Here is a 22,970-nt window from a genome sequence, read left to right on the forward strand (position 1 = left end):
GTCGGCTGGGCCCGCGCCGGGGCAGCCCTCCTCTCCCTCGCGCCGGGCGGGGAAGGAGGCGCAGCCCCCGCACCTAGAGAGGCTGCCTTTGGCCCCGACCTTCAGGGAAAAGGTGGAAGAGAAAGCAGCATCCGCCGCGGTGCCGAGCCCCCTCCTCAGCAGAGCACCTCCCCGATCCCGCAGCGGGGAGCTGATCCCGGCGAAGGCTTTACGCCTCGCCCGCCCCCGCAGCCAGGCCGCGGCGGTGCCAGCGGCTGCCGCCGCAACGCGGCGTCTGCGTGGGGGGGGGCCCATGGCCATCCCGCCGCCGCCCTAGCCGGCCGCGGGCTTCGCCTGCCGCCCCGGCCGCAGCATGCCGAACAGGGCCGGCCTGGACACATCGCTGAGGATGTCCCTGCAGCGGAAATCCTCCAAGATCCACTCCTCGGCTGGTGAGGAAAGGGCGAGGCGAGGCGGGAGGGAGCAGCGGGGGGGAGGAAGGAGCGCAGGGGGAAGGGGGACGGCGCCTCCGTGGGCCGGCCGCTCGGCCCCGCAACCCAGCTCCACCGCCGCACCGCCCGCGCCCCCTCCTCCTCCTCCTCTGCCGCCGCCCTCGCTGGGGTGTTCCAGCGGCTGCAGCGACGGCGGCGGGAAGCCCGCGGTACTGCCCCCGCCCTCGGGGTCTCTGTGCGGGACGGAGGCGCCGTGGCCCCCGGGGATCCCCGGTCTGCGGCGGGGCAGGGCAGCGCTGCGCGCCAGGTCCGTGCGCTCCATGCGCACCGGGCACCCTGCCCCCGCCTCCACGCTGCGGGCCCAGCAGTGGACCCTGGGGATCTCCCCACACCCCAGCAACCCCGGTCACTGCGCTCCGCAGGGCTCTTGCATCCCACTGAGCACCAAGCCCACGGTGCCTCCGGCCAACAGGGCCCCGCACATCGCAGGCCGCGCCGCTCTGGTTGCGGCTGCACAGGCATTGCCGACTCCTTCTCTCAGTTGCGGGCGTCAGGGCAGGTGGTGGACAACCTGCAAGGGCAGCCTGGGTGCTGCCTTCTCAGAATGGCACCACTGAATGGGCAAGGCATTTTCCTCCTTCTATCTCTTGGTTCTGATAATTTTTGACAAGAAAATCCCTTGGTGCGCATCTGGTCAGCGGGCAGTACCGCCGGCGGGGAGGCAGGGATGCTGTGCATCCCACCTCACTGGTCAGGGGCCTCCAACCCTGGGGAGAGCACCGGGCACTGCCGTGAGCTTGCAGAGGTAAATGACGAGGTTTTTCAAGAGAGTCATTTAGGAAAATGCTTTCCAATTTGGTCATGAGCAAACAGACAGAAGTGAAATAACTTGAAGGTCTCATTCTGGTCCCAGAGGACTTCCACTAACTTCTGCAGGACCAAGGTGCATTCAGAATTAATTTTTGATACCTATTTTACTTAGGGATAGCTGAAGCCTCAGTGCCACTGTGACTTACAGACAGGTCCAGGAAAAGGCTGAAGCACCTGTTTCCCTGCAAAATACTTGTGTGCCTAGTACAATCTCTGTGGCAAGGGTGCAGGGTGATGCTCCTTCAGTAATTGTAATTTGAGCAAGAAATGTGCTTTTGTAGCATGTTTCCTGGTTAGCTTCACTTTGAGTTAAATCTCAGAGCACCTTGGAGACCATATACTGTATGGCTTTTGAACGATGCTGATGTCCTTAACCACTCATGGCTGTTCACCCAGTGGAACCAGACTAGAACAGGCTTGAGGGTGAAGCCACCTTCTGTTTGGCTTTTCTGTGTAACCTGGTCACCCTACTAATACTCTTCTGTTTGGCCTCACTGCTTGCTAGCAAGGACAAAATCTGAGAGACCTGCATAGTAGCTGAAGTAAGCTGAACATGAGCCTGCAGTGTGCCCAGACGGCCAGGAGGGCCAATGGCATCCTGGCCTGCATTAAGAACAGTGTGGCCAGCAGGAGCAGGGAGGTCATTCTGCCCCTGTACACTGCACTGGTTAGGCCCCACCTCGAGTACTGTGTCCAGTTCTGGGCCCCTCAGTTTAGGAAGGATGTTGACTTGCTGGAACGAGTCCAGAGAAGGGCAATGAAGTTGGTGAGGGGTTTGGAACACAAGCCCTATGAGGAGAGACTGAGGGAGCTGGGGTTGCTCAGCCTGGAGAAGAGGAGACTTGGGGGTGACCTTCTTGCTCTCTACAACTACCTGAAGGGAGGTTGTAGACAGGCAGAGGTTGGTCTCTTCTCCCAGGCAGCCAGCACCAGAACAAGAGGACACAGTCTCAGGCTGTGCCAGGGGAGGTTCAGGCTGGAGGTCAGGAGGAAGTTTTACACAGAGAGAGTGATTGCCCATTGGAATGGACTGCCTGGGGAGGTGGTGGAATCGCCATCACTGGAGGTGTTCAGGAGGAGACTTGACAGGGTGCTTGGTTGCATGGGTTAGTTGATTAGGTGGTGTTGGATGATAGGTTGGACGTGATGATCTTGAAGGTCTCTTCCAACCTGGTCTATTCTATTCTATTCTATTCTATTCTATTCTATTCTATTCTATTCTATTCTATTCTATTCTATTCTATTCTATTCTATTCTATTCTATTCTATTCTATTCTATTCTATGTGGGATGCTAAGCAAAGAGATGTGTAGTGCTAGCTCACAGGACATGGTAAGGTTTCAGAGTAGGATTTAGCACATTACCAGCTTTACTTATCTTGAGCATAAGCCATTCAGATGAAAGTCACAGTTAAGCAGATTCCACTCTCCAGTGCTTGGGGTTGTGGCCACTTCAGCAGTCTGATCTGAAATCCTGTCCTGTGGCAGTACAGCAGATCTGTTTGCAAACTAATGTGTGGAATCCAAACCTAGGTGCCCTTACCTATAACCATCCTTTCAGATGCTGAACACTTGGCATTTGAAGAATGTTTAGCTTGAACATGTGGTACAGAAGGAGTTCAAGCTTCAGTTTTTGTACATCGTATTTGTGGATCTCAGTGGTTCAGTTACACCCAGGCACGCTCTGCATGCCTGAGGCACACAGATTTCCTAGTGAGGGCAATTTATCTCTGCACAGGCTTAGACTTACATGTTCAAGTAAGCAAAATCCAAATTAGATGACACTTTGAAGGAAGGTCAGGCTTGCTAGTTAGCATTACTGTCACAGCTTCTCAGTTGTTGAAGAAAATATTTCATATTTAAATTTTTTTTATGATAGAATAATATTTAGAATAGGTACATGCTTGTGAACTTGCTATTCAATAGAGTGTGCCCAGGAAGCCAAGAAAGCCAACAGGCATCCTGGCCTGTAGCAGCAATAGTGTGTCCAGCAGGACCAGGGCAGAGGTTGCCCCCCTGTACTCAGCATTGGTGAGGTCACACCTCAAATACTGCTTTCAGTTTTGAGCCTCTCATTCACGAAGGACATTGAAGTGTTGGAGAGGGTCCAGAGAAGGGCAATAAAACTGGTGAAGGGTCCAGAGAACAAGTCTTGTGAGGACCAGCTGATGGGGCTGGGGTTATGTAGAGAAATGGAGGCTCAAGGTGGACCTTCTTACTCTCTACAACTCCTTGAAAAGCAGGTCATAGCAAGGTGGGGGTCAGTCTCTTATCCAGGTAATAAGCAATAGGATGAGAAGAAACAGCCTCAAGTTGTGCTGGGGAGGTTTAGTTTGGTCATTAGGTTGGACACCTTAAAAGTCTCTTCCAATGCAAACAATTCTATGATTCTATATAATACCTATCAAAGTTTACATAATATTGGTTTGTGTAACTTAATACATAGAAGAATGTGATTGTAGTTTATGTAAGTTAGTACCTAGAGGCCACCACTCAGAAAGTCCTGCCTTCCCCTTTCCTGCATATTCTCATTGCCTTTCTTATGTCAATGTTACCCATCAGATGGTTACATGGTCGCCTGGATCAGCACTGATGTGGCTCACTAACAGTCTGTGTGATCTCACATAGCAGCAGGACTCTTGATTTTCACAGCATCCTGTGGCTTGGTGTGCAGACCTGCTCTCTTGTGTGACTTAACAGGTTCTGAGAAGGGGCTCGGGACTGTGTGAACCAGCTATGAAAACACACATTGGGAGACTCAGCCACTGTCAGCTAAAAATCAGTTCAGATGTGGCTGTGTGAGGCATTGCAAAATCTGAAGACCTTCCTTGAGATGAATGTTGTGGAGGGAGAATTGGTCACCCTTTTGTCCTTTTCAGTTGGGGTCAGATAACCCTGTCCTCATCCACTGTGGTTTTCTTGACACCTGTGTATCAGAACATTCTACCTCCTTTCCTTTCTAGAAGGGATGATGTTTCCTGATTTAAATTCTCACAGTGTGTCTGCTAGTATTAGCTTTTAGTTTGGGTCACAGAGACTTACAGTGTGTATTTTAGTAGCTTATGGATGTTTTTAGTCAGCAAGAGCACTACCTCTCTGATGATCTAACAACGTTTTTTCCATGTCAGATCCAACTGTGATTTTCTACTTTCCTGCTATTCGTAGTGTGGCTTCCATGTGTGGTAGCATGTTACAAATTGTAATTGGTATATTCAGTGGAGTTTTAGGCCCCTTCAGCACAGGACTTCACAGAAGAAGAGATGATGTGAGAAGGAGAATCCAGAGATAATGAGTCACCTTCTGCCACTTAAATGATGAGTCCTCTTTTTTTCTTTATGCATTTGCTCGTTAATTGATTTTTTTTTTTGCTTTGTGCAACAAAATCTTTTTATTGCTGCAATGTTGTACCAGTGAGCTAAATTGATTAGATTTAAATTATTCTCAAAGAGGTCTCCAGCTCTTGATGGTTGGAACCACAGACATCAAAGACCCGTGCTTCTCCTTTCTGCCTCCTTAAAGTCACTAAAAATAAGCGACTGTCAATAACACATTGGGTGATTACACAATAGCACTTTTATTTTTAGGGTGAAAAATCTTAAATTCCAGCTTTAGAGTGGATTGGAGGTACAAATGATCTTGATGCCATTTGCTGTGGTCTTTTTTCAACTGGTGCACATCAGCAAGAAGAAATATTTTTAGTGTAAAGGTAGTCTCAAAATCACAGAATTGTAGGGGTTGGAAGGCACCTCTGGAGATCATCTAGTCCAACCCGTTTGCCAGAGCAGCTTGCACAGGAGGGTGTCCAGGCAGGTTTTGAGTGACTCCAGAGATGAAGATTCCACCACCTCTCTGGGCAGCCTGTTCCAGTGCTCTACCACCCTCTAAGTAACAAAGTTTCTCCTTATATTTAGAAGGAACTCCCTATGTTCAAGCTTATGCTTGTCACCTCTTGTCCTGTCACTGGGCACCACTGAAAAAAGGCTGGCCCCATCCTCTTAACACCCATCCTTAAAGTACTTACATACATTGACAAAATCCTCCCCTCAGTCTTCCCTGGGCTAAAAAGGCCCAAGTCCCTCAGCCTCTCCTCAGAAGAGAAATGTTTTAGTCCTTTAAACAGGGGAGGTTTAGGCTGGAGGTTAGGAGGAAGTTTTACACAGAGAGAGTGATTGCCCATTGGAATGGGCTGCCTGGGGAGGTGGTGGAGTCGCCATCACTGGAGGTGTTCAGGAGGAGACTTGATAGGGTGCTTCGTGCCATGGTTTAGTTGGTTGGGTGGTGTTGGATGATAGGTTGGACACGATGATCTTGAAGGTCTCTTCCAACCTGGTTTATTCTATTCTATTCTAATCATCTAACCTCCCTTGACCACACCCTTCTTGGTGTACCCCAGGATGCCATTGGCCTGCTTGGCCACAAGGGCACAGTGCAGGCTCTTGGTCATCCTGTTGTCTACTGGGACTCCCATGTCTTGTTCCACAGATCTGTTATCCAGCGGGTCAGCCCCTAACCTGTACATGGGGGTTATTCCTACCTAGGTGCAGTACCCAACACTTGGCCTTCTTGAATTTCATAAGGTTGCAGTGTGCTCAACTCTCCAGCTTGTCCAGGTTGCACTGGATGACAACACAGACTTCTGGTGTGTCAGCCACCCCTCCTTATTTTGTGCCATCAGCAAACTTCATTTAGGTTGTTGATGAATATATTGAACAGGACTGGGCCCAGTATTGTCCCCTGGGGAACACCACCTGTTACAGGTCTCCAGCTCAACTCTGCTGCTGACCACAATCCTCTGAGCTCTATCTTTCAGCCAGTTTTCAATCCACCCCACTGTTCCATTCTTCTAACTCACATTTCCTAAGCTTGCCTATAGGAATGCTGTGGGAGACAGTGTCAAAAGCCTAGTGACAGAATCTTTTCCTGGGACATGAGGAGCTTACATATAAACATCCTTTGATGGTATGAAAGCATATTCCTTTTCTTTTCTATCCACATATCCCCTTTAACAGTTCATTACACTTTGTGTTGTGGATTTGGTGTTAAGAACAGCAACTGTCTCTTAGTTTTACCACCTTCTGTCTTTTGTCAGAGGAACATCTATGTAAGAGCATCTTGGGAATAAACATTTTTTTGTGCTGTGATATAGTACATGACTGTGATTGCAACTGTTGGGAAATGTCACATAGAGCAGTTAAAACTGCACACAGGCACTTGGAATTTTCTCAAAGCTTTCACCTGTAGTCATTTAGGAATTATACATAATTCCTATGGATACATGCAAAACACACAGTAGCTATAAGGGAAAAGTTGAGAATCAGCTATGCACTAAGCTACATATCGCTGCTGCTGCTGCTGCTGCTTCAAAGAAGCTGCCTTTTGGTATTGTGGAGGTCAGATTCAGATAGTGTAAGAAGCACGGTGAAGGCTAAAGCTTTCACTGTGAAGCTCACAAAAGTCACCTGTACTCATGGGATATCCACATTGTATTTTGTGGGCAGACCAGCAGTCCTCCTGGATGCCCTTTTAAGTGAACAAAACCTTGTAAAAGTGGTCAGTATAGTGCTGAGGTAGCAGATGCCTAGATTATTAACATCAAATGTTTACTAGAGCAAAAGCCTTGTTCTGCTGTGAGAAATATACCTGGCAGGTGTAGTGCTTCTGGGCAGCAGACAGTAAGGTGTACTTCCTTAGCAATTGCATTTAATACCTATTAGCATTACCAAAAGTAACAGAAACTTCTAGCAAGACAGTTGCAAGTGTAGTGTTGACACATAAACATTCTCTCTTTATGATGAGAAGTTTTTCCAGGTGAAGGCTAAAGTTCACCTGTGTTTTATGCACACACGCAAAACTGTGTGGTGGTCATTTTGTTCAAACGTTATGGAGCTCCTGTTTATTTTCATCCATGTTTAACTGGCACATAAGTAGTGTAATGTGCAGCTTATTCAGCCACTTCAAAGGCTCAGTCTTATTTCCATAAACACCAGTGACAATTATGCCTTTTCAGCAAGGCCTCATCACAATAAACCCCGCGCTTTACATTACTGCTTTTTTTATAGGAGCACAAAGCAGAGTCTTCTCAAGCAGTGAGAGATCTTGCTCTGCTGTAAATTGAGGTGGTGACAGTGATGGGGCTAACTGGAGGCCAATCTGAACTTCTACTGTCTTAACTCACATAAAGCTTGTCTGACTGTGAGAGTAGGCATTAGGATAGAAGGGAACTTAGAATACATCTGCTTATGACACTGAATTAGAAAAAAGGAGTTAGAGTATCACAGTATCACAGTATAACTAAGGTTGGAAGAGACCTCGAGGATCATTGAGTCCAACCTATCAACACAGACCCCATGACTAGACCATGGCACCAAGTACCATGTCCAATCTCCTCTTGAACACCTCCAGGGACAGTGACTCCACCACCTCCCTGGGCAGCACATTCCAATGACGAATGACTCGCTTGGTGAAGAACTTTCTCCTCACCTCGAGTCTAAACCTCCCCTGGCGCAGCTTGAGACTGTGTCCTCTTGTTCTGGTGTTGTATGCATAGTTACTGGGGAATAACTTTGTATGTAAACAAGGTCCTAAGCAGCGTATCAGAAGGAACACTTTTTTTGCCTTACTGTGGCTGGGTAGGTGAGATCATGGATAAATCCATTAAAGATCAAAGTACTCAGATGATGTGGAATGCAGTTATTTAGGAGTTAGTTGAAGAAATTCAACTACCATCCAGTTTTTAATATTAGATTAAATATATTTAATAAACATTTCCAGTCCACTGTATAGTCAGTACATGAACTCTTTTGTGTTATGTTACTTGACTATATTCATAACTCCATTGAGAAGAGACACATGTATTGTCTATTTGTAAGAACTATTTTAGTCCTTCTTTACCCAGTGCTTTCTCCATAGGACTTTTGCTTCAGCTTTTAGTGCCCTAGCAGTATCTGCTTTTAGTGTACTTCTCTGTACTGGGTAAGTCAGCATCCTTCTTGTTTTCTAGGTAGATCTTAAAGCACTGCCCTGCTTTAAGATCTGTTGTGGTTTGGAAGTAATGTTGTTGTAGTTCTATGCAGGGTTTAAACATCTTACAGTAAAGTGGTTGCATGGAAACTTGCTTGTCTGTTCAGGGTCCTAGAATGTCTCCAAGACAATGAAACTGCTCTTGTAGTCATGAGGTCTTGGGTGACAGGTTGGACTTGATGATCTTTGAGGTCTTTTCCAACCTGGGATTACTGGGTATAGAAAGAAGAGTTGTATAGTATTGTGTTTTCACTGCCGAGAGGTTTGAATACAATCTTGATCTCTGCCAAGTTTATGGGGAGTTTTTAATGTGGAAATCTATGGCTTCAGAATTATGCTAATTTAAAGCATTCTCTCTCACTCCTTTTTTTTTTTTTTAATTTAAAATTTTATTAAATAACTAACTAACTCTTCTCTCTCCAAGAAGTTCTAATAGATTAATAGATGAGGGGCGAGCAACTGATGTCATTTACCTGGACCTGAGCAAGGCCTTCGACACTGTCCCGCACCACATCCTGGTCTCCAAACTGGTGACACATGGGTTTGATGGGTGGACCACTAGATGGATAAGGAACTGGCTTGATGGCTGCACCCAAAGAGTGGCTGTCAATGGCTCCATGTCCCAGTGGAGGCCAGGGACAAGCGGAGTCCCTCAGGGATCAGTCCTGGGACCTGTCTTATTCAACATCTTTGTGGGGGACATGGACAGTGGCATTGAGTGCACCCTCAGCAAGTTTGCTGATGACACCAAGCTGTGTGGTGCAGCAGACACGCTGGAGGGAAGGGAGGCCATCCAGAGGGACCTTGACAGGCTGGAGAGGTGGGCACAAGCCAACCTCATGAGGTTCAACAAGACCAAGTGCAGGGTCCTGCAATCCCAGGCACAAATCCAGGCTGGGCAGTGGCTGGCTGGAAAGCAGCCCAGAGGAGAGAGACTTGGGGGTGTTGGTGGACAAGAATCTCAGCATGAGCTCTCAGTGTGCACTTGCAGCCCGCAAAGCCAATCAGATCCTGGGCTGCATCAGGAGAAGTGTAGCCAGAGGTGATTCTCCCCCTCTACTTAGCTCTGGTGAGACCCCACCTGGAATACTGCATCCAGTTTTGGAGCCCCTATTACAAGAGGGATATGGACATGCTGGAACGTGTCCAGAGCCACGAGGATGATCAGAGGGCTGGAGCACCTCTCCTATGAGGACAGATTGAAGGAGTTGGGGCTGTTCAGTCTGGAGAAGAGAAGGCTCCAAGGTGACCTAATTGTGGCCTTCCAGTATCTGAAGGGGGCCTACAGGAAGGCTGGGGAGGGACTTCTGAGGATATCAGGTAGTGATAGGACTAGGGGGAATGGAATGAAGCTGGAGGTGGGGAGATTCAGGCTGGAGGTGAGGAGGAGGTTCTTCACCATGAGAGTGGTGAAACCCTGGAATGGGTTGTCCAGGGAGGTGGTTGGGGCCCCATCCCTGGAGGTGTTTAAGACCAGGCTGGATGAGGCTCTGGCCAGCCTGCTCTAGTGTGGGGTGTCCCTGCCCATGGCAGGGGGTTTGGAACTAGCTGATCCTTGTGGTCCCTTCCAACCCTGACTGATACTGTGATATTATGATACAATGAAGCTGACAGCTCCCATTGATTCTACATGGCATTTTGGATGATCATTTGAAAATAGATGGCAGCATCTCAAAACATTCACTCCTCAATTAGTTATCAATTCACAAGGTACTTTTATTGTAATATAGACTTGCTGAGATGCTGAGAGTCCTATAAACAACTCTCATCCATTTCTGCTCTTCTGGAACATTGTCAAATGGTACTCCATAGACTTGCTACATGATGGTACTCTTTGCTGGTTTATTTCCCTTTGACCATTCTTTTTTGAGCTGTCAGGGATGCCCTCTAAATAATCTTTAAATCTGAGAGCACTGATTTGCTACTTGTGAAGTAATATTCAAAGTGCCTGTGTTGGCTTTATTACTATAATAGATTACTGTTTCATGTTTGGTTTCCTGTACCATGTTGCATTGTGACACATTTTAATTAGTTTGTAGTAGTACAAATATCAGAGTATCTGTAAAGGGCAGTATAGAGCCTGGTTGCCAACAGGTTCTTTTAAAGGGTAGTTGATCACAGCATCTTTCTTGTATATGTAGCTGGTAGAACAGAGCAGAGCAGTACTTTAGATGTTGAGAAGGCAGTTGAACATTTCTTCAGCAACAGTTTTCTGTTTCTGGGACACTCATTGGAATAGAATAGAAAAGGGAAATGGAATGGAATGGAATGGAATAGAATAGACCAGACCAGGTTGGAAGAGACCTTTGAGGTCATTGAGTCCAACCTATCATCCAACACTATCTAATCAACTACACCATGCCACCAAGGGCCCCATCCAGTCTCTTCCCAAACACCACCAGTGATGGTGACTCCACCACCTCCCTGGGCAGCCCATTCCAATGGCCAATCACCCTTTCTATGAAGAACTTCTTCCTAACATCCAGCCTAAACCTCCCGTGGTGCAGCTTGAGACTGTGCCCCTGTAAGTGTAAATATCCTTTTTATCAACACAAATGTTTTCCTTTCAGTCTCATATTTTCCAGCTAGGCCTTTTGGAGCACTTGTGGGTGTATAAAACATGATATCTGAGAGCTTTAGACAGCTCAAATGAGTGTGTAAGTTCCATAAGGGAGAGAAGGCAGCTTTACATCATGTCTAAATCTGACTGGAAGATCTTGACTTCTAATACCTAATTTCTTGCATGTAGACAACCAAACCCATTTATTTGATTTAATTAAATAAGTAGGTAGTCCTAAAGAGGGAAAGCAAAAGTTCTTATCTCTTTACGTTGTAAGACCACCCTAATTCATTTGCTGCTTTGAATAGAAGGAGGGCTCAGGTGCTATCTCCTGCTGACCCAGCGCTGTTCTGCCTATTCATATGAAGCATAATGAAGTTAATCTAACATCCTGTGCCTGTGAGAGCTGGGAACATTCAACCCAGTGCTGATAAAAAGAGATACATGGAACTAATACTCCAGGCTTTTGTGTGCCTTTAAAGATTTTGAGCAAATGTCACCTTAACTTAATAGATGCAGTTTATTTGTAAATGGGAGACAAGAGATGGTTAAAGAAGTGTATTAGAAATGCTGTGTCCAGAAGCAGTAGGGAGATGATTGTCCTCTTGTACTCAGCTCTGGTGAGGCCACCCCTTGAGTATTGTGTCCAGTTTTGGGCACCTCAATACAAGAGAGATGTGGAGGTGCTGGAGCCAGTGCAGAGGAGGGCAACGAAGCTGGGGAAGGGCCTGGAGAATAAATCTTATGAAGAGGGACTGAAGGAGCTGGGGCTGTTTAGTTTGAAAAAGAGGAGACTGAAGGGAGACCTCAGTGCTGTCTACAACTACCTGAAAGGACATTGTGAAGAGGCTGGTGCTGGTCTCTTCTCTTGGGTAATTAGTGATAGAATGAGAGGGAATGGCCTCAAGGATAGGTTTAGACTGGACATTAGGAAAAAATTTTTCACAGAAGGAGTGGTCAGGCATTGGAATGTGCTGCCCAGGGAGGTGGTGCAGTCACCAACCCTGGATGTGCTTAAAGGTCATTTGGATGTGGTGCTTGTGGATATGTTTTAGGGCTGAACTTTGTAGAGTAGGATTATGAGTTGGACTTGATGATCCTGAGGGTCTTTTCCAACCTGAACAATTCTGTGAAGGAGTATGTGCAAAGTCAATAGCAGTCATTGTACCTGTGGAATACTGTGCAGCACAGCTTCACAATATTTTGGGATTTTGTTTACCACCTACCAATCTGCATTTGGCATAACAGTTACACAGATGGGAATCAGCACAGAACATGTAAGCTTTAAAATGAAATCCACTTGTCATTTACTCAACATTTCTGCATGCCTGCCAACACTCACCCTAGTTCCTGCATCGGTAGCCCTGTGGCTACTGAACTGAAATACATTGACATAAATCCTAGTGCCTTGCTTTGAAGATGGACAGAAGGACAGGGTAACTAAGGTGTGTATTTGTTCCCCCAGACCGGCAGGAAGACCAGTTCTATTTTACAGATTAACAATAAAATCTTCCCGTGGTTTCACTAACACCAGTGTGCACTTGGAGGCCATCCTTGTGCCATTTGTCTGCCTGGTTATAGTGGGGGAAAACAAAGCTTTCTTAAGAGCCTAGAGAGAAAGACTGGAGGGGAGAGCGCTATCCTTCTGCCTCCATGCCCCTAGTCAAACACATTTTAATCCTGTGCTGCCTGAAGAGCAGGCATTGTTTACTCTTCATTCCTTAACTAAAATCCTGAGCCTTGCTGAAGTTTCCCCACAATCATCAGCAAGTAAAAAGGTGCTTATTCTCCATTTTTGAAGGAAGCAATTTTATTTAGAAATCTCAAATGACCGTCTCTGATCTTTCAAAGATTTTAATCTCTACAAATCTTCATTAGGGTAACAAAAAGGGGGGTGATCAGTCTTCAGAAAGAGAAAGGAGTGGCTAGGGAGGTCTGAAAGATTTGAGGAGAAAGACCTTACAGATCTCTTACAGAAAAAGCAAAAATATTTTGGTTCTGAAATCTTGCATTCCAGTCACTGTATTTCTTTTCACTCTGGAATATGGACATCCTTTGGATATAGCTGGCAATTAAATCAAAGGGAATTTTATACATTACCTACTTAAGAGGCAGGACAGCACACGTCTCTCATCCTTCCTAATCAGGAGCTTCCTACTGTGACTTGTAGCTGTCAAACTAAAATTGCCCATGGATGATGCTTTTCCTAAATGCCAGGGAGCCCTTCTATCACAAGTCTGAGTTAGCTGGGACTATGTAAACAGCATCTCCCCTTTACTATTCCCTCACTTCTGACAGAGTATCTCATAGAAAATCTGCTAAGTCACAGATCCTACAGTAGATCTGAGAAAGACTGCCCTTCCTGGGCTCCAAAGAAGATGATTCTGAAGTCCTCAGCACTGAGTTTTGTTAAAGCTTTGGTCTGCCTGCTGATTACCTAAACCATTTATTTCTGAGGGCTTTTTGCCAAACCCCAAAGAGAGAAAAATGGCTGCAGTAATAGGCCTGATATGATTTTGTTGAGACAGTTCAATTTTGTGATAGTGCTAAATAATATGGTTTTTAAATAATTTAGTACTCCTTTAGTACCTTTTTGGGTTCATTAGACAGCCAGGTTCCCAAGCTCTACGCACAGGCCATTCCTGCTATGATTGCTGTTGTTTAAACTCTTTTTATCAGGCTCAGTGCCATTTCCTCTGCAGAAAAATCCCTGACAACCACAGGCAAAAGTTAATCTTATACATTCTTCCAAAACTTTCCTTTTTTTAACTGAAAGTCCCTTGTAACACACCCAGCACTTCACACACAACATCTTGCTGAATTTCCACTTCATTCTGTTGCAGGCTATGAATCAAATTTAAACATCACTTTTGCCAACCGATGGGCTGATAGGATTTATATTTATATGGCCCAGTTCATGTCTTAACAGGGCAGATGGGACTGTTAGAGTATCATAGTATCATTCAGGGTTGGAAAGGACCACAAGGATCATCTAGTTCCAACCCCCCTGCCATGGGCAGGGACACCCCACACTAGATCAGGCTGGCCAGAGCCTCATCCAGCCTGGTCTTAAACACCTCGAGGGCTGGGGCCTCGACCACCTCCCTGGACAACCCATTCCAGGGCTTCACCACTCTCATGGTGAAGAACCTCCTCCTCACATCTAGCCTGAATCTCTCCACCTCCAGCTTCATTCCATTCCCCCTAGTCCTATCACTACCTGCAGACCATTAATCTGAAACTCAGCAACTGTAAACAACCATACTTTTTATTTTCATCAGAATTAGTACATTCAGTAATAAAACAGTACCCTAAGCAAAGGCCACAACATTTACCGAGGTGGAGAACAACACCAGTGATTTGGTAGCTTCTGTCTTGATGGGGAGCTAAAACTATTTCACTTCAGTTCCGCTTATTTTTATCACCAGTATCTCCAGAGCAAGGAAATAATTTTAGTTACCTATTTCTTAGAGTCAGTGTGAAAATTACAGGCAGCCACACAGCATTTGTACGGTGCTGGGAAAAAGAGGATGGTGTACAACAATATGTCTTTAAACAGATAACTGCAGCCATTGAGGTTGCCTTTTTTGATAAGTGTTGTCTGGCTTTTGTGATGTCAGACATTATGACACCAAGTCCACTTGGATATTCTGGAAAAGACAGAGCATGATCTGCTATGAATGAGCTTTTATTTAATCCTCTAGTTCTTGTAAAGGTTTAATTTTGCAACAGCATTTTGTAAGCGTTTATTCCTATAGGTTTTTGAACATTCTTTCTTACTGTTTAAACAGCTTATTAACAATGATTCTACTCCTACATGAGCAATTTTAGTATGAAAAGGATTTATCAGTTTTTGTGGACTAAAATTTGAGAAGAGGGATAAACAGCTTGAATAAGGGGGAAGGGAAGTACTACATTAAGAAGATTGGCAGTGCTTCAGCTAAAAGACTATGCTGTCTTGCTATAGCCAAAAATAGAATTGGATTAACAGAAGAAAAGCAAGTAGCTAAAACTAAGGTCAAAGCAGAAATAGATGCTGTAGAATTGTCTCATACACCCAAAGACAAGACAAGATATTCAAGGAGTTTTCCTAGCATATCCACCTGTGTGAGAAAAACCCAACAGTTCACACAGAGGAACTGTGGAACAAGTTCATATCATAATTTTTGTCAATTAAGAGACCAAGAACTAAGTGTTAAGATGAGAAGAAACAAAACCCACAAAAACCTTTTTCAGTTACTGATAAAGGCTTTAACATGTATGCTATTACAAATAAATAAAAGCTCTAAAAGGCAGCTGTAATAATACTAACACAGTATCAGAGGAACATTAAGTTGTTTGAAGAGTCTTATTAAAGTAGAGCAATGGAGTGATTGTTTATCACAGTATCACAGTATCACAGTATCACTTAGGTTGGAAAGGACCTCGAGGATCATCGAGTCCAACCTGACACCGCAGACCCCATGACTAGACCATGGCACCAAGTGCCACGTCCAATCTCCCCTTGAACGCCTCCAGGGTCGATGACTCAACCACCCCCCTGGGCAACCTATTATTGTGCTTTAAGCTTTTCTCAGAGCCCAAAAGCCCAACGGAGAAGATGTAAGTTGCTTCCCTTCTCCCCTTTTCTCAGTAGGGAAAGAAATCAGGGAGAAAGAGAGAAGTAAAACTACAAAAGAACAGTCTTGCATCAATTTGGAAGTAAAAGGGTAAGTTTAACACAAAATAAAAGGTACTTAAGGAGAAGAAAAGCTACAAAAGCATAAGGAAAAAGGATAAATAAAAGTATATACAAAACCAGACACAGATGGCAAAAGATTCTCTTAGGATGCAGTCCCTTACATGGCTAGAACAACATGAAACAAGCCTGACCTCATAGTTGACAACAGTTCACAGCAACAGAGTATCAAAAAGCAAGAGAAAAAAAACAAAACAGGACCCTATCCCCTCTTAAATAGAGTTGTGGAAAGGAGTGGAAAAACTTTGACCCGGGGACACCTCGCCCTGGGAGGACGCCAGGTCTCTGCTCACCTGGATCAGGTTTCTTTGCCCACCTGAAGCTAGGTTTTTTTTTTCCAGCCCACCTCTCCTGGGCTGGGCTTAACCTGCGCACCCGTTCAAGCTGAATAGGTTATGTTGTAACTACTCACCAGAAAGAAGGCTTAACAAGATACAGGTTGTACCTGATGCCAATTATTACAGCTCTGTTTATACTAATGAGCCCTAGTCTCTTAATTTGTGAGTGAGAGGAGTTAATGTATGCAGCTATGAAGACTTTAAAAGGGGAGAAAGGGCTTAAAAGGCCATGTCTGTAGAAGTTTCAGGGGAGTAAATTGTAGTATGTGAGAGGATTGTCCTTTCTTTTTGGTTTGCATTTTAGTCAGGTAAGTTTTTTAGGGTTTGAGGGGAGGGAAGGTTGCACTTATTTATGAAAGTGGGTTTTTTTTTTAATGCATTATTCTAGTGTTCTGAGGTAAATACTGACTTTCTTTTTTCTCCCTCTTTTTCTCTATGTTTAAAACTTGAAAGCCTGCTTTCTTCATACAAAGGTTTACTCAGAAACATGCAGTCATGTAGTAAGCAAAGCCTATGTCTGCCCTTACTGTAAGGGTTTTGTTCTTTTATTTGTCATTAGCTGCTGCTTGGTGAAAGTATAGCTAAAACTTAAGTCTGGAGAGCAAACAGGTATAAATCTGTATCAGAATGACTTTTTCTTGTGATTTCTTGTTCCTGTTGTCATATGCTCTTAAATGGTGATCTCAGCACTGCAGTGGTGGTTCTCAACAATTACATTGTAGGACTTATGTTAAAGATGACAGGTATGTTCAGTGTGAAATTTATTGGGGTGTAAGCTTAATTACAGTATCACCAAGGTTGGAAGAGACCTCAAAGATCATCAAGTCCAATTTAATTAACAACGAGGAAATGTTTTAACAATGAGTCCAATGTTAAGATAGTAAATGAATAGAAGGTATTTATTTCAATTGAGTAGCTCTAATACTCACAGCAAATGAGAGCAGCTATATAGCAATTACATGGTAGGAAAGAGTGGCTGGAGTTTAGTAGATAAGACTTTCTTAAGAAAGAAACAGTAGTGCTCACTTTACTTGGATGGATGCAGTGTCATTGGAAATTGAGTCAGCTAGGGGGTGATGTTCAGCATTTAGCAGCAGTTGGTTGATCTTTGCTGTTTGCCTGTTTTCCCTGGGGCTATTCTGTCATGAAACACTCCTCCAGTATTACCATACAAGTCATAGACATAATTTCCTCTAAAGCCACAGCAGGTTAAACAAAGCTAGATAATTAAATATCGTAAAGGTCTGTGATTCTTTGCTCATTCTGGTAGCAGTTCAAATAAAGCTCTGCCTATTGCAGACAGGTACTAGAGTATCTCAGAAGTGACAGGTGGATAAATACAGATACACTTAATCATCAGCAATGATGGAATAGATCAAGCTGAATCCTGATCTGATAGAAAACAAACATTCAGTATTTTGGCAATAACAAGCCTTGTGTGAACTGTAGCAGGTGACCTGTATGGTCATAATCTCAGCTGATTCTGTCAGCATAACTGTGCCTAAATCAATTTCGCTGTCAGCAGTGTGTAGCACTTCAGTCAGGTCTACAGGCTTCCCAGAAAAGTCTCCAGAAGCCATAACATACCTTTTAGAGGTCAAGACACTGAGACTATTACCTTCTTTTAGGAGAGGGGGAAAAAGTAGGTAGGGGGGAAAACAGAGGAAGTAATACTTTAAGAACTCCTTCAGTACTGATGTTGCAAGCAAGATAGATGTTCCAGGGAGAACATCTAGAGTAAGAAGGCATTTTAGGTTGAGATTTTCATAAGGAAAATACTTCAGCTGGAGAAGTTTTCCCCAATATACTTCTGGTATAGGGCTTCAGCATAACAGAAGCAAGTGGATAAATAATACTTACTACTGCAGCATTGCAACAACTGTAATTGTTTTTCATATGATATAATTCAAAGTGATAAGGAAGGAGGTTCTGTCTCAGTAGGCTTTCTTCTCATCCCTGATCTGATCTTCTGAGGGAGGCTGTAGAGCAGAGATAAGACTGGCTGATACTGCAAAACCTGTAAGCCTCTCATATCTGCCAACACTGGTCTTTTCCTGCAGGCTACAGGCGGAGGCGTATCATGGCAGCTCTTCTCCTGTCCTTGGATGAATCTAACACTGCTGTTCAATTTTCTGGTTTGGAAGCCTGTTTATACATCCAATAAACTTGTCTTACAGTGAAGAATTTGATTAAGCTCACAAGTCTGTCCTAAGCTTTGTGCAGAGATGTGGCTTTGTTAAGCTGCCTTAAACATTAACTGTGTTTTGGTAGCTCTTGGTGATACAAATCACTGATAAGTAACAAACGTTTTGCATTGTATTCCATATATAATGCTCAAGGCTGAGAGTACAAGAGCAGCTCTTCTAGGTCAAAATAGAAGCAATCTGAAATGCAGACACCCACTGTTTCAGACTCTTGCTTCCAGATTCTTCTTTTGGGGACATGGTTTAAATTTCTGAATCCTCTGGAAACTGCCAGGTGACAAGGGGAGCTGTTAATTCTTCCATCAGCATAGATACTTCAGTTTTAAGGTGTTCTAAGGAAGAAAGTGTTTGGTGGTGCAAGAAAATTCATCTCTGAGGAATGTGCTACCTCTCTGCATGCCCTGTCTGTGTGGTGATAGTGATGTAGGATAGTGGAGTCACTCTGCAATGTTATTGCTGGTGCTCTGAAAGCCTGAGGTCTTATTCCTGCTCTTAATAGTCAACTCCATGTTGTCCACTCTGCACTGAGAATGATGTTTCTTGTTTCTCCAGTTGGAGGAGAGTAATGGGTCTGCATGGGTTATGCTTGTAGTTCTGGGTTTCTATGCAGTCCTTTCCATCTGTGTGGAGTATCCCTTCTGCCATGTTGGGATTGCTGAACAGTACATAGTCTGAAGGTGGAGGACTAAACTATTCTGGTGATTAACAAGGCAGTATTAATTGTGTTCTTGGGTTATGTCAAGCTTCAGCATAGTTAATAGGTATTACATTAGAAAAAATAGTGTAAGAGTTAAATAAGAACATGATGGCCTAATTCCATTATTACACTGCCAGTTACAAAGGTGCTGGGTTTTGCAAGACATTTGGCTGCTGCATGAGAGAGCTGAAAATGTATTGCAATTAGTAAGGATGAATTGGTTGCCAATTTTCTCTCTTGAATGGCTGCATTAACAGCCCCACTAACGGTTGTAGTGAACCTCTAATGAATATAGTAAACCACATAACCCCCATGAGCCTGTGTGGCTTGGTACATGGTGTGCTCTGTAATGGTACCATCCAAGTCAGGCTTTCCATCCTATTTACTAAGCACTTTGTGAACAACTTGGTGTAAGTTTTATGTTAAAAAGAGTTGACTCAGTGAGAATAGATTGTAACTTAGTCCCTTCACTGTTAATGCATGTCTGCTTTGTTCTGCTAAGTATGTACAAAGAAAGGCTAAAGTAGCAGAGTAGTAAGGCTACAGTGCATCAATAATGTGCTGTTCAGTTTAACACTCACTCCTTAGAACTTGTAGGATGATACCCCAGGTAATGCCCTGGGTAGGATCAGTGCCTTAGGTATTTCGGTGGCTTGTGCAGGCAGTGTAATTCTTAGCATTACAAGCAGGATCTGCTCCATGCTCATTCAAAGGTGTATCTGTGTATCTCTTGGTACAGAGTACTTGGATGCATAAACCTGTACTGAGTAGCAGATCCTTCTTCTAATAGAGGCAAAATGAGGTAAAATTAGGTCTTCTGCAGTAGCTGAGCCAAAAGGAACTTCAGAATGTCCTAGTGTCTTCTTCCTGTAAGTGATCCTTCCCTGTTATCTTCTCCATTACAAGCGACATAGCTGCCAAGTGCTTTGAAGAAATTCAGGGAGGGAAGATTGTGGTGACTGCTTAACTGATATCTCTCAGTTTGTCCTTGATGATCAAACAGTTCTTTTTTATTACTTATGGTTCAGTCTTGCTAGTCCTTTCCTCCCCTTGGAAAAGAAGTGATACAGATTTAAAACTGGGATTGAAGGGAGGTTGTTTATACCTTTGTTTCCCTGCTTTGTAGTCAAATGTCTCCTTGAAAAGCCAGTGCCAGCTGTCTTGTGTTGCATATTGGCATGCTTGAGGTATGCCTGTGGGTTATGCTATTTAAATATAGAATAAACCAGGTTGGAAGAGACCTTCAAGATCATTGCATCCAACCCTTCAACCAATCCAAGCCACCCAAACAGCTAACCCATGGCACCAAGCACCCCATCAAGTCTCCTCCTGAGCACCTCCAATGATGGTGACTCCACCACCTCCCCGGGCAGCCCATTCCAATGGGCAATCACTCTCTCTGTATAGAACTTCTTCCTAACATTCAACCTAAACCTCCCCTGGCGCAGCCTGAGACTGTGTCCTCTTGTTCTGGTACTGGCTGCCTGGGAGCCATATGTTTTCCCCAAGACCAGTGTTCTGCTAACATCCTATAGAGCATAGAGTGATGGGTTTGGAGATGTTTTTATTTCTCTTCTGGACAAATGTGGGGGTAAAATGTCTGGGGGGTCTTATAGGGGTAAAGTGGGAGTTGCCCTCAAGAGTGCTGAGGGATCCCACTGCTTTTCAAAGCTGGTTCCACTTTGTTCTGGGACATCACAGTATCACTTAGGTTGGAAAGGACCTCAAGGATCATAGAGTCCAACCTATCAACACAGACCCCATGACTAGACCATGGCACCAAGTGCCTCGTCCAATCTCCCCTCAAATGCCTCCAGGGTTGATGACTCAACCACCTCCCTGGGCAGCACATTCCAATGCCGAATGACTCGCTCGGTGAAGAACTTCCTCCTCACCTCGAGTCTAAACCTCCCCTGGTGCAGCTTGAGACTGCATCCCCTTGTTCTGGTGCTGGTTGCCTGGGAGAAGAGGCCAACCCCTTCCTGGCTACAACCACCTTTCAGGTAGCTGTAGAGGGCAATGAGGTCACCCCTGAGCCTCCTCTTCTCCAGGCTAAACAATCCCAGCTCCCTCAGCCTCTCCTCATAGGGCTTGTGCTCAAGGCCTCTCCCCAGCCTTGTTGCCCTTCTCTGGACACGCTCAAGTGTTTTGATGTCCTTCTTAAACTGAGGGGCCCAGAACTGGACACAGTACTCAAGGTGTGGCCTAACCAAAGCAGAGTACAGGGGCACTATGACCTCGCTGCTCCTGCTGGCCACACTATTCCTAATGCAGGCCAGGATGCTATTGGCCCTCCTGGCCACCTGGGCACACTGCTGGCTCGACATGTCCTTACAATGGCCTAGCTCAGGTCAGCTTTCAGGATGTGGGGAAACAGTGTTCACTGAAGCATGGCTGGCTTGCTGCTGGCTAAGCCCTTTCCACTGACATCAGTTGGTAGTGGGGAGATAGTGTTGAGTTTGTGCTTTTGCAATAGAAATTGTCACAAAATGCAGAGGCACCTGTGTTGGTTCGGTTGGCATTAGGGCTGTGGTCTGTTGCATTCTGGTCTTAAGAGTTAAAATTTACCCCAGTGCAATTATCACCTGTGTCTGATCAGGGCAAGATATTCATCCTTGTCTGCATAATTGATGTTTTGAAGAAAGAGTGTTTCCCTAGTGAGTGTTGTCTTGCTGAGCTCTTCCACAGTAACTCTACACAATGTGTGCTGCTGTAGAAGAGTCTAAACATGAGTTACTGGACTCTTGTTTTCTCAGTGCTCCCAGCAGTGGGCTTGTCCTTAGTTGCTGTTGGTTGATTTGAAGTTTAGCAACTCTACTGATCGTGCTCGTTGCTTTTAGCCTCTCACCTCACCCCATGAAAGGTAGCAGATGTTCTGTCCATGTATCTCCTGGCTGCTGTATAGTGTTGCCTAGTGAGCAAATGGCTGGTCTAAGCTGGCTTGGACAAATTGAGTGAGTTATCTGCAGCCTAGTTCATTAACCAAGTCTAAACAGTGAACGCTGTGCTGCTAGTATTGCTGGTGGCATATAAAATCACAGAATGGTTTTGACTGGAGGAAACCTTTAAGTTCATCAAGTCTAACCATTAACCCAGCACTATCACTGCTAAACTGTCCTGCAGCACCACATTTACATGTCTTACATTTTTCCAGGGATGATGATTCTACCACTCTACTGTGCCTGTTCCAGTTCTTCACACCCCTTTCAGTGAACAAGTGTTTCTTAAGCTCAGATCTCTTCTAAACATCCCTTGGCACAACTTGAAGCAGTTTCCACTGCTTCATGCAGATTCTCCTCCTCTGCTCTGGTGAGACTCTATCTGGAGTACTGTGTACAGTTGTGGAGCCCCTACTACAGGAAGGATCTGGATGTGCTGGAGAGTGTCCAGAGAAGGGCCCTGAAGATGATTAGAGGGCTGGAGCACCTCTCCTGTGAGGACAGACTGAGAGAGTTGGGGCTGTTCAGTCTGGAGAAAAGAAGGCTCCAAGGAGACCTTATTGTGGCCTTCCAGTATCTTAAAGGGGCCTACAAGAAAGCTGGTGAAGGACTTTTTAGGGTGTCAGGTAATGATAGGACTAGGGGGAATGGGGGGAAAAAAATAGAAATGGGTAGATTCAGATTGGATGTTAGGAAGCTCTTCACCATGAGGGTAGTGATACACTGGAACAGGTTGCCCAGGAAGGTGGTGGAAGCCCCCTCCCTGGAGGTTTTTAAGGCCAGGCTGGATGTGTCTCTGAGCAACCTGATGTAGTGTGAGGTGTCCCTGCCCATGGCAGGGGGGTTGGAACTAGATGATCCTTGAGGTCCCTTCCAACCCTAACAATTCTATGATTCCACTTGGCTCTTTTTACTTGGGAGAAGTGATTGACTGTTGCTTGGGTCCAGCTTATTTTCACTGAGTTGCAGAGAGTGTTAAGATCTTCTCTGTGCCTCTTTTTTTCTAGGCTAAACAACCCCAGTTCTCTCAGCTACTCCTCAAAGCACTTGTGCTCTAGACCAGCTTTGCCATTCTCTGGCCATGTGCCAGGACCTTGATGTCCTCCTTTTGGTGAGGGACCTATGTATCTTGCATGCTGTCTTTCATTTTTTGGTCCTCCTGCCCCTTTAGTCTG

The 22,970-nt window shown here is 45.0% G+C and overlaps 1 protein-coding gene across 2 annotated transcripts in view; it reads left to right on the forward strand.

The window, feature by feature from the left end:
- The first annotated feature begins 355 nt into the window (after window positions 1-355).
- Window positions 356-22,970, forward strand: part of ATP8A2 (ATPase phospholipid transporting 8A2) — a 362,223-nt gene continuing 339,608 nt past the window's right edge. The window contains exon 1 of one of the 2 annotated variants that reach the window (XM_068143701.1): window positions 356-431. In XM_068143701.1, coding sequence (XP_067999802.1) covers window positions 389-431 — 43 coding nt within the window. In that variant the 5' untranslated portion in view covers window positions 356-388. The remainder of the gene's footprint in view (window positions 432-22,970) is intronic. The other variant, XM_068143684.1, reaches the window with a different exon arrangement.

Source organism: Melanerpes formicivorus, unplaced genomic scaffold (genome assembly GCF_026170545.1).
Source record: "Melanerpes formicivorus ecotype bairdi unplaced genomic scaffold, bMelFor1.0.p_v2 SCAF_1, whole genome shotgun sequence".
Classification (NCBI taxonomy): Eukaryota; Metazoa; Chordata; class Aves; order Piciformes; family Picidae; genus Melanerpes; species Melanerpes formicivorus.